This window comes from Arachis hypogaea, chromosome 19, assembly GCF_003086295.3.
Source record: "Arachis hypogaea cultivar Tifrunner chromosome 19, arahy.Tifrunner.gnm2.J5K5, whole genome shotgun sequence".
In the NCBI taxonomy this organism is placed as follows: Eukaryota; Viridiplantae; Streptophyta; class Magnoliopsida; order Fabales; family Fabaceae; genus Arachis; species Arachis hypogaea.
Window position 1 is genome coordinate 28,911,031 of NC_092054.1, and position 11,673 is coordinate 28,922,703.

General features: G+C 35.5%; 1 protein-coding gene across 1 annotated transcript; it reads right to left on the reverse strand.

The window, feature by feature from the left end:
- Window positions 1-4,584: 4,584 nt before the first annotated feature.
- Window positions 4,585-6,681, reverse strand: LOC112778186 (uncharacterized). Its single transcript, XM_025822536.1, has 4 exons — window positions 6,381-6,681; window positions 5,815-6,257; window positions 5,253-5,552; window positions 4,585-5,196 (listed from the first exon to the last, which is right to left on the reverse strand). The coding sequence occupies exons 1-4, from the start codon at window positions 6,679-6,681 to the stop codon at window positions 4,585-4,587; spliced, it is 1,656 nt and encodes a 551-aa protein (XP_025678321.1).
- Window positions 6,682-11,673: the final 4,992 nt, after the last annotated feature.

Here is an 11,673-nt window from a genome sequence, read left to right on the forward strand (position 1 = left end):
AAATTGTGAAAACTCTGAAAGAAAGGACAACCACGAAGGTAACTCTGAGACCATACTTCTTTAATTCTAGAGCAGTGCAGCAAACAATAATGAGTGATTATTTTTGTTGCTTCATGATAGTAAGGGCATATTGACGATGTAGATGGGAAGTGGCGATAAATCTGAGTAAGCACTGGAAGGCAGCCATGGAGAGCTTTCCAAATAAAGAGGTTAATTTTGTGAAGCAATTTCAACTCACAACTAGAAAATTGCTTATTACAGATGGATTTATAGACAGATTTGTCTTCATTACAAACAGATTTTTGGTTATCGACAGATTTTGTTACTCTATGAAGGTCTCGTCGGAAATTACTTACTGACAGATTTTTTCCATCAGTAATTTACCGACAGAATTTTCCTCGGTAATGGTCCCTCTTTCGCTAAAAAATCATCAGATTTTTCGATAGATTTTCTGTCGGTAATTTACTAACAAATTTTTTCCCGTTACCAACAGATTTTCCATCGGTAATCGTCACTTTTATTTCACTTAAACCGTTCAATTTTTCGACAGGTTTTCTGTCGGTAACTAGTGTCAGATTTTTTGACATATTTTTTGTCGGTAATTGAAGCCCTAGGAAAGCACTTCCAAACTCTGAATACTGACGAAAAATCCATTGTAAATCCGTCAGTAAGGTAAAACTGATTTTTTTTTTAGATTTTTTATTGCAAAATAAACTTTTCAAATAAAATAAATATAAATTTAATGAATACAAATTTTTATCTAACTTGTATTCAAACATTTATAATATTTCAAAAAATAAATAAGTTCATTGTATTATCAAACTAAAAGAAAAGTACTATAAACAAGCAAGTCAATATAATTCAAACATAAATAAAGTGTATTAATAAATTAATAAATCAACTATAATCCTCACTGTATGATTCAACCATACTAAAATTATCAGCTATAGTCCTCAGTGTCATCTTCATATCCATCATCATCATAGTCCTCATCCGAATAGATTAAAGGTAGCGGCAGTAGTGGTGGTAGTGGAACAACAGTGAAACTACTTGATGCTCTAACCTTCTTGTAATAGACTAATAGCTAGCATAAGCCTCATTTCATCTCTTCTACTTCAGCTTTTTCTTCTTGGCCTTTCCAACTGCCCATTCTAAATTTTCTAACTTCTTTTGAATCTTTTCTAAAGGAGTCAAGCGTGTATCTAACAACTTACTAATACGCTCATCTGTCTGTTGAGTAACACACTGAAAAAGTTTTTCATTGAGATTATGAATCTGTTCTCGCAAATCAAGAACGGAATTTTGATTTATAGATGCTCTTCTAAATACAGAGTTGGCAGAAGTGGTTCCAAACTTGATAGAGCTAGAAAAGATTGCCCCTTTTTCATAAACTCGATTCTTCTTTTGCCAACCACATACTTCTTCCCAATCAAGTCTTCATTAACTGGTAGTCTGCATTCCCTGTGCTTGAGCCTTGACATGTTGGGCCTAAACTTCTGCCAACTTTTTTTTATAAATTTCTCCTATTGCAAAATGATTATATCAATTACATAAACCAAGTTTCAAACAATATAATACACTATTTCACAATAATATGGTACTTATGTAAATCAACACAGCTCATTATTTCACAATCAAGAACCATGACTAGGAATAAAGAAACTATTGTCGCATAGTGAATAAAAGTATATGTTTAAAAGTTGTCTTTTGGTACAAAAAATAAAGATTCACAACAATTTCCTTCCGTTTTTTTTTTTCGTCATTGGCATATGCTTATTCATCATTTCTAGAATGAACATTTTTGTATTGCATATTTCATAGTGCTACTGTGCTAGCATAATAGTATTATTACTCATTGATCAATCAATTATTTTATAGTGCTAGCATAAAATCCACAAAGCACCACAAACCCTGTAGAGAAGGTTTAATTACTCTGCAGGTCCCTATAGTTTCACCAAATTTTCAATTAGGTCCCTATACTTTTTTTTCTTTTCAATTGGGTCTCTATAGGTTAATTTTTTTTCAATTAAGTCCCTGTTAACGTTTAATGTTAAAAAAACGTTAGTGAGTTGTGAAATGACTTATTTACCCCTGTCTTCCACCTATAAACACTTCTTGCTTCTGATTTATCTAAGGTTTCTCTTCTTCTCCATTTTTCATTTCCAATTTTCATCTTTCACAAACTTATGGCTCAAAGTCAAGGAACCTCTTTCATGCTCTCTTCGGGAAGCTGTGTTTCCAGGAACTCCAACCTGAAAGAAAGAAGACACCTGTGTTTTTGTGGAGAGGCAATAACCGTCCGTCCTTCATCGGCCATTTCTGACCATGGTAGGAGGTATGTTACTTGTGGGAAGATATCAAAATACAATTTTTTTGAGTGGATTGATGATTTTTGAGTGGCTTGAGGATGATGATAGTGCGAAGAATGGGTGGGCAAAGGAAAAAGAAAGGAGGGTTCACTATTTTTGTGGTGACACTCTAAGTCTTCAAATTTTAAGAACAACAAAGAATCCTAATAGAAGATTTATTTCTTGCCCTAACAAAAGATGTAAATTTTTTGAATGTGTTAATGAAGCTAGGGCAAGAAATAACGTGTCTGCTGCTGCTGTTGGAGTTGTTGGAACATAAAACTATACTAAGTTGGAGGGTGAAATGAGGAAATTGGATGCAAAGAAAGAAAGATAGAGATACTAAATGTGGAGATGGAGAAATTGATTGTTGAAGCCAGAGAAATAGATGCTTGTGTGGGTAGATTATGTGATGAGTTTAATATTTTTCAAGAACAAGTTGGGAGATTGGATGACAATATAAAAAATCAATGTAAAATGCAATATATGCTGTTTATGTTTTTGCTAGTCTTAATAATTGGAATGTGGTTTGTAAGAGTTTAAAGTTATCTGTGTTATGAAATTTTAATGTAAGAGATCCTACAACTTCAATCCAATTATTGCTAATTATGTTTAGTTTGAATAAATTTTGCATTGATGTATTTTGTGTGTTTATAACAATAAAATCATAGTTGGGAAGAAACTTTATAGTTAAATCTTTAAAGTTACACAATTGGTCAACAAAGTACAGAAAATAAGTGGCCATATAATATGCCACATATCTAGATATCCATTAAATAAGTGTTCCTGTAAACCATATATACACAAAATATCACAAAATAAGTGCTCATATAATATGCCACATACCTAATCCAAAATAAAGGTCCAAGAAGTGCAACAATTAAAAGTAGTCCAACCTAATCCCAAAATATCAAAATAGTTGTCCTATCCATATAATAAACATTGGCCACAGAGACACAATTCATCACAACATATACTATTTAATAGCAACCCCAACAACCCTAACTATAAATTTAATCATGCTTCAGTCATCAGTTAGGTCTATATGTAGACTAGGTGCCCCTATTGGTTTCCTCACTCCTAACTTTAGCCACCCACTCCTCCTCACACCAAACACTTTTGTCTTTGGTAAAGGTTGAGAAGATGCTCTAGGTGGTTACTGCGAACTTGTAGTTGCCACAGGTAGGAGAGACTGGGAGGCTGACCCTTCAAGAGGTAAGGCTTGTTGTGAAGATCCACAAGGTGCTACAATAAGAGGCTCATAATTCATTGCACTGGTGGCTATGGTTGGAGCCTGAGAAGCTGAAGTTGCAAGTATTGGAGGTGGTTGAGTAGAGGCAGCAACAGTAGGTGTGGTGGGTAGCAGTTGTGAAGATGTAGTAGCAGGTGTGGTGGGGATCGGAGTGGTTGTAAAGATGCAGCTCTACCCCTTCCTCTGCCCTGCCTATTCCTACTTGCCTTATTCTCTCAGATCTACGAATATTCACACTGGATCTATTGTCGGCAGTAGGAGCAGTGTCAACAGTAACCGCAATATCAGCAGCAGCCGCAACAATAGCCACAGTGTCAGCAGCAGCCGGATCTTTTCCGTTGGTGGCAGCAGCAATATCAGGCCTTGAAACCAGGTATAACACAACCAGTTTGCAACATAAACCAGTGTCAAACATCTTACATTTATATGCCTTGTACCACATAAACATTCAACTCTATTTTCAATCAATTTATATGTTAAAAAAACTTGGATAAGGTCTACAATATGCTGACATTGATAACACAACATAACTTCATCAAACAAATGATATCAAAAATAATTCACATCCACTATAATACATCAAACACATTCTAATTTCAACAAAAAATAGTTAAAGAGCAGCATATATGTTCCCAAAAATAATTCACATCCACTATGTTATCATATACTATCACAACCTATTCCACTAAATACATCAAACACATTCTAATTTCAACAAAAAACAGTTAAAGAGCAGCATATATGTTCCAAAATATAATTCAAAAATCCACTATGTTATCATATACTATCACACACATTCTAATTTCAACAAAAAACAGTTAAAGAGCAGCATATATGTTACTAAAAATAATTCACATCCAGTATGTTATCATATACTGTCACAACCTACTCCACTAAACTCATCAAAAAAAATTCTAATTTCAACAAAAAATAGTTAAAGAGCAGCATATATGTTACTAAAAATAATTCACATCCAATATGTTATCATATACTATCACAACCTATTCCACTATTGGTACCTGACACTATTGGATTGGGACAATGCCTTCTATTATGTCCATATTGTCTGCAGTTGTTGCATGTCACAGATGTACCCATCCTCCTAAGCTTTGTCTGAGAACAGTTCTCATCAGGTTCTCTGATCCTCACCATCCGTGGTCTTCCTGGCTTCACTCTAAGGATGGGGGGCATGATGGTATCACACTCAACTTTCGGCCACATATTTTTTCCGTTGATTGGAGAAACTAACTTGCCATAAGTTGCAGCATAGGCTGCTGGGTTATAGAAGTTGCTGCAGTAATCTTCTAGATTGTCCCATTTCTCAAATATGGCACAACAAGCATGCGGGCAGGGCATTCCATATAATTCCCAAAATTTGCAGCTATACGTTCCAGCCAATAAGTCAACCACGAACCTCTCTACAATCATCCGATTCTTATGAGAAACCTCGTATGTCAGTCCTCCAGCCCATCTTGCTTGCCACTCTATAGCTCGTGTTGCAATGACATCAAGCCTCTTTTTTGGTTTAGGCATGATTGTACTGCCATATTTTTCGGCCTTCTTCTTTTTTTCAGCAAATTGAGACATCCAATAACACTGAATCCACTCGAACATAGTGAGTATAGGCTTGTCTCTTGCCTCCAAGATCCTACCATTGAAAGCTTCAGAAATATTATTCTCAACATGTCGCTTTTAGAAAGAAAAGTGAAGTTGCTCTTCCACCAGAGCTTGGGATCTAATGCTGCTAGCTTTGCATATTGTTGGTTTGATGTGCATTGCTGCGTCATGCTCCTCTCCCATTCCTCCACATATATAGCTTTATCTATTGATAGAATTAGGTCCCTCAAAACAGTCCCACCACCATATGCTTTCTTGTAATTGGCATACAAATGTCTCAACCATAGTCTATGCTTTAAAGTCGGCATCATCTCTTGAAAAACTTGCATCAAACCCTGTAGTAAATAATATAAACCGAAATCATAAAAGAACATAGATATGATGAGGTACGAAAAGATAAACAACTTATATTGTCCGCCGATTATGAAGTCATAATTTAATAACTAATTATATTGTTCGCCTATTATGAAGTCTTAATTTAATAACAAATTATATTGTCCGCCTATTAATGACAACTTAATCAAAAATAAAAACTATCCAATATGTTTAATATAAATACACAACGGCTTAATAAATAATTACATAGCAAGTGCTAACCTTTTGTTGGTCGGACATGAATATCCACTTCCTTCTACTAACATATCCAATATCATCCAATAAAAGGTTAATAAACCAACCCCAACTGTCTCTGGTTTCAGCCTCTACAATAGCAACAGCAATTGGGAAGTAATTATCGTTTGGATCTCTTCCAACAGCCACCATAAGTTGTTGGCTATGATCACCCTTCAAGTGGTAGCCATCTACCCCTATAATAGGCTTGCAACCAGCCAAGAACCCTTGCTTAACAGAATCTAGACACATGTTCATCTTCATAAACCTTAGCTGGTGTGTAATTGAAGGCCTGTCAAACAAAATCTGAGTGGTACACCCGGGATTTGTCCTCATAATCTCTGCACAGTAATCTCTCAGCTTGCCATATTGCAGAATAGCCCTGTCATGTACTTCTCTCGTTTTTCTCCTTGCCCAATAAGCCTTTGTGACTGAAATATTAGCCATATATTTATCCTGAATGGTCTGAATTACTATTGCAATCTTCATCTCCTCTCCCCTACTAATATTGGTAACAATCTTCTAAGACACCCAACTACTTGATGCAAGCCTACCGTTGTAATTTCGTCCACAAGTGTGTTTTCTATTAAGGGTCTTCAGCCGAAAGCAATCAGAACCACCAACTTTGGATGCAAATGCCATCCACCTACACTTTCCTTTCTTCCCTCTGCAGCCCACTCTACCTCTAACCTTATCATTCTTGATATACCTAATATCCCTTCCATTCAACAAAGCATGCTTTCTAATAGCATCTTTAAACTGACCAAGTGACTTGAACTCTAAACCCACCTTAAACTCATATTCCTTGCTCATCTCAGCCTTATTATATTTATGATATCTTCTCTTCTTAATCATATTATCTGAATCTCCCTCATAGCTATCAATATCTTCAGTTTTATAACCCTAAAAAATTTCTCCAACTTCAACATCCTCTCTAAGAGCGGCACCATTCCCAGCAGCATCAACACCAGCAGTTTGAGCATTGTCATGTTGATTTAACGGGCCATCAAACCCCCCAAAAGCATTTGAAGCTCTACATTATTTCCATCTTCAACATCAAACCCAAAATAATCCTCGTGATCTCCATAATCAGCACTATCATCAAATCTATCCTCCTCACTATATGACTCTGATTCACCTTTAATTTCTACTTCTATGAAACCACTGCACTGTACTCAGCTTCATTTGGCACATAGTCCTGATCATTTGAACATATCTCAACACCATTACCTTCCCTGCAGCCATCAACAACATACACGGAGCAATGCTTAACAGTCTGTGACACTAATAACCTACCCATTCTCATGGCATCTCCATCACTCATTAATTCTCTAAGACCCGATCTCAATTGAAATTCTGGTTCACAGTACCATATCTTAGCATACCCTTTGTACCCTAACTTCTGCAGCTCACTAACTATTTCTTGCAAACTCCAATCATCGAGCTCAAAATGCATATCTTCCAACACCCTTCCCCCAAAATATTCTATCACATGCCCTATATCATAAAAATTGCCACCATGATGTATGTCTATGGTGAAATCCGAATCTCCCATCAATACATTAAAAGAAAAGAGAAATAGAATCCTAATAAAGCAGCATCATCACAGCAACAACAATCAACAATCAACAATAAGCAAAAATCATCATCAGCAAAAAATTAAATTATATGTCAATTCACCAATTAACAAAATTCTTGTACATAAATATTTATATTGTAAACCCTAAACTAATACATCAAAACAATCCAGAAATCAATTCAAAAAATAGGTACTCAACCAATACCATATTTTTAAAAAATTAAAATTAGCATAAACATGTTACATCAAGTTTGAAAAACTGAAAAAAATCAATGTTATATGTTACCTGTTTTGTGACCGATCGACTACAAGGAGATGGAGGAGAGGCACAACGCAGGGATGGGAGGCCAGACGGGAGGCCAGGCACGGTGAGGCTCGGCACGGTGTGGTGCGCGCAGCGATGTCAGGCGAGGCGAAGCACCGCGAGGGATGGTGACGGCTTGGATGGAAAAACAGCGCAATAGACCTCCGAGCAGAATAAGGCAGAACAAACCAGCGCAGAGAGAAGGAGGCGACAGGCGACAGACCACCAAGTGTCAGCTGCAGACGATGCCTCAGAGGTATGAAAACGAGGGCCCGACGCAGGAGACGACAGTGGACACAATCTCCACAGAGCAACTTAAGGCTAGTTTTTTTTTCCTTTGGGATAAAATGCATGGGCTCTTTTGGTATTTTGAAAAAAATACATGTTTTTTCAACTAGCTATTACAACTAAATTATCAGAATATTCGTTTTTTACCAAGAATATTCTGTTATCTTAAACGTTATTCTCACGGCAGGGACTTAATTGAAAAATAAATGAATGTATAGGGACCCAATTGAAAAGAAAAAAAGTATAAGGACCTAATTGAAAATTCGGTGAACCTATAGAGACCTACAGAGTAATTAAACCTATAGAGAACTTATTAAACAAAAATACTATTAAGAGACAGAACTAGAGTAAGCTATCGGCTAAACGAATATAATAAAGAATTCAAAATTCTGTACATAAATAAATAAATAAATAATCTATGAATCTCTCTTACTCTTGCTCTTTTGTATTTTACTTGCCCTCTCTCTGAGATTTATTCCCCTACTTTAAAGCAACGAATAAGAATGGTATTTTACTACAGAGGATATTCCTAAATCTTTTTTCTTCTTGTGCACTAGAATTAGAATGGTAGCTATCAACTAAATAACACTGTTATGTTTTCTTAACTAACATTTTCTAACATACAGTATATCAATACCTGTTTCTCAACAAGAATTAGAACAAAAGCTATTTTCACATAGAACCATAAGGAATATGCCTATGCACATGTATAAACAACAAATCTAGGGGCACATTTATATAACATTTTAATTAATTAATTATTTAATATTTATACTATATCTCACATGAGTGTTTTAAGAGCGTTTGTCCACCCATTTAGACTTTTTACTTTTAAGTGTGTAGATTTTTCTTAAAGACTTTCTCGCGGGTTAGTGTACGGTCCAATTGCTTCTTCTGTTTCATATAAAACCCAAAATGAAAAAAATTTTACATAAATAAATATCTATTAAATAAGATCTAAAGCCACTTAAGTTATGTTACCATCCTCTCTATAGTTGAGCTCAGTGGAATAGAACCACCTAAGAGTGATGCTCGATTCTCCCTTGCTTTTTTCCTTATATTTTTTTATTTTTTATCTATTTTCTAGTACCTTTCCAACATATTTTTGTAAGAAAAAATTTTTGTATCCATATCCTCACGGATATCCAACATCATTTGGCTAAATCGCTTTCTTGTCTTATACTTGAAAGCCCTCCAAAAAAACTTTCCATCATTATCATCAATAAGAAAGTTGCTCTGGACATAAAAAGGATACTATAATATAAGATAAGATGAGAAAATAACCTAGTATGTTCTTAGAATAATTTATATTATTTGTATGATATATATGTTACTTTTACTTTCCACTCTTTAAACCAAAGCTTCTTTTTCGGAAGAGGGACATTCCCAAACTTTCTATACAGTTTATCATACTGTTTTTTGATGATCTTTGTAATCTTTTAAGAATCAGGAGGGAAAGGTAACCAACTGATAATTTCATAAAGAATTGACAAGTTAGGAAACTAAAAAAAAGTAATTATTTCTCTAATTCAAGCAATCAAATTTTATCTTGTTTATCCATCTGGAACCAAACTTTCGTTTGTGACAACATTAGGAACCGATGCGGTCTCTGATGGAGGAGATGTACTAGAGCTTCCAGGTGTCTCTGAATTAACTAATAGACTGGAATTGCGAGGCAGAGGAGGAATCAAAATTGGAGGAGGGGGTGGTGGACGGGGACCCATACATCCTGGAGTAGACCAACTTAGTGGAAGAGGACTCGTGTAGCCTGGATTAGGCACCATCAAATACGGTTGCTAAGTAAGTGGTCCTGACTAAAAATCTGGCACAATCAAAGTCCCAGAAGAGGTGGAGGGGGTGGTAATAGCGGCTACAGTGGTAGTGCGAGAACCTCTATGACCCTTGACACCTTTACCCTTGACCCGAGGAGCCATGACCTACTTATATACTAAAGACAATATTAAAATAATACAAGTTAAAACAATATTAAAGACAAGTCAAATATTAAAAATGGTAACCCTATCAAAAATCGATATCATCATCAAAGTCTGCAACATCATCATATTTATTTTTATTAGCCCCAAAACTAGAGCCGATGGACAATTTGACAATGCGGTCCTCTCTAAATGGAGACTTAAGACTAATAGGAGGCTCAGTGTCAAAAATCCTAAAAGGATTGCTCTCATCCATTTGATGAGCTACATCATTCTCATCTTCATCCTCATCTACATGTACATGATTGGTTTCAATTCAACCTCTTGGTTTAGTGTTTACAACAATACACGACATAGACTTGCAATTTCCAAGATAAGGTAAGAAGTAAACTTGTTTAGCTTTGTTGGCGACAATGAAAGGATTATAGTGGCGATATTTTTTGCTATGGTTGACTTTAGTTATTTTATAGTCATTATGAATATGTGTTCCATTTGGATGACTTAGATCATACCATTGACATTTGAACAAAACAACTCGATTAGAGTCATCACTAGTGTATTCAAACTCGAGTATATCTTTTAATACTCCAAACCAATCACTTTCCATGTTGCCTACATCACCTTTGACAAACACATTGGTGTTATCGATTTTTTTTCCCTTGTGCCCTTGCAAGAGTATGAAATGTATATCCATTTACTTTATAAATTGGACAACTTGTTGCTTTATTTGAAGGATCCCAAGAAAGTGATTGCAAACCGAGAACAACAATTTCATTGCATTGATTTTGAACCTAGTTAGAAACATGCAATAAACTGTTTAATAAAAGATATGTGATTACTATGTAATGCATCCTTTACATAAATGATACAAATCTATGCACTTACATATGATGCAAATCAAGAGGCAAATCGATCATCGCTTTCTCCAGGACAAGTTTCTTTCCAAAACCTTGATGAAAGTAGGACTAGAGTTGATAAGTTATGGGATTCATTAGTAAAACAAGTGTAATTAACTGTTTAATAAAATATTTGTGCACTTACATATAGAAAGGGCTAACTTTTCTTTCATTGAGTAGAATATGCAAATGAGCCACAGCCTTGTCCCGTTCGTCTAACCAATGATCTTTAGCTTTTTCAACCTTGCGATTAGGTCTCTTAAATATTGATAAAGAAGCTCTAATTATGTCTCCCCTATCATCATTTCTTCCCATACAGGTTCGTCTCGATAAGATATGTAGTTCAAAGTAGAAAAAAACAAAACTTGAAGTCTACTTTGCCAAGAAAGCCTCACAAATCAAAGCTTCAACCCTTGCTCTATTTTTTATTGTTCACTTGAATGCTCCTACCACCCATTCAAACAGATACATCCACATATATTGGACAGGCCCACACACACGAGCCTCACATGCTAGATGAATTGGCAAACACTCCATCACATTAAAGAATTTCGGGAAAAATATCCTTTCTAACTTGCAAAGGATAATGGGAATATTCTGCTCTATAACCTCCAAATCATGACCCTTAAGGGTGGTTGAGCACAAGTCTTTAAAAAATTGGCTTAACTCAGTAAGAGGTTTCCATGTGTTTGTAGGTAGTTCTCTGAATGAAGTTAGAAGCAAGCACTACATAAAAATGTGACAATCATGGGAAAGACTTACACATCTAGCAAGGTTAGATGCATAACCATCCAAAAATCTAAGTTGTTGCACCCACCTATACATGTCTTGTTGCTGTTCAGAAGT

Bases quoted from the DNA above. Each gene is read 5' to 3' on its own strand.
- LOC112778186 (XM_025822536.1), bottom strand. From the start codon at position 6,681: ATGATTAAGAAGAGAAGATATCATAAATATAATAAGGCTGAGATGAGC. The intron at 6,258-6,380 runs GTAGGCTTGCAT...CTAATATTTCAG, and splicing joins TTGTGGACGAAATTACAACG to TCACAAAGGCTTATTGGGCA. The intron at 5,197-5,252 runs GTAGGATCTTGG...GAGTGGATTCAG, and splicing joins TATTTCTGAAGCTTTCAATG to TGTTATTGGATGTCTCAATT.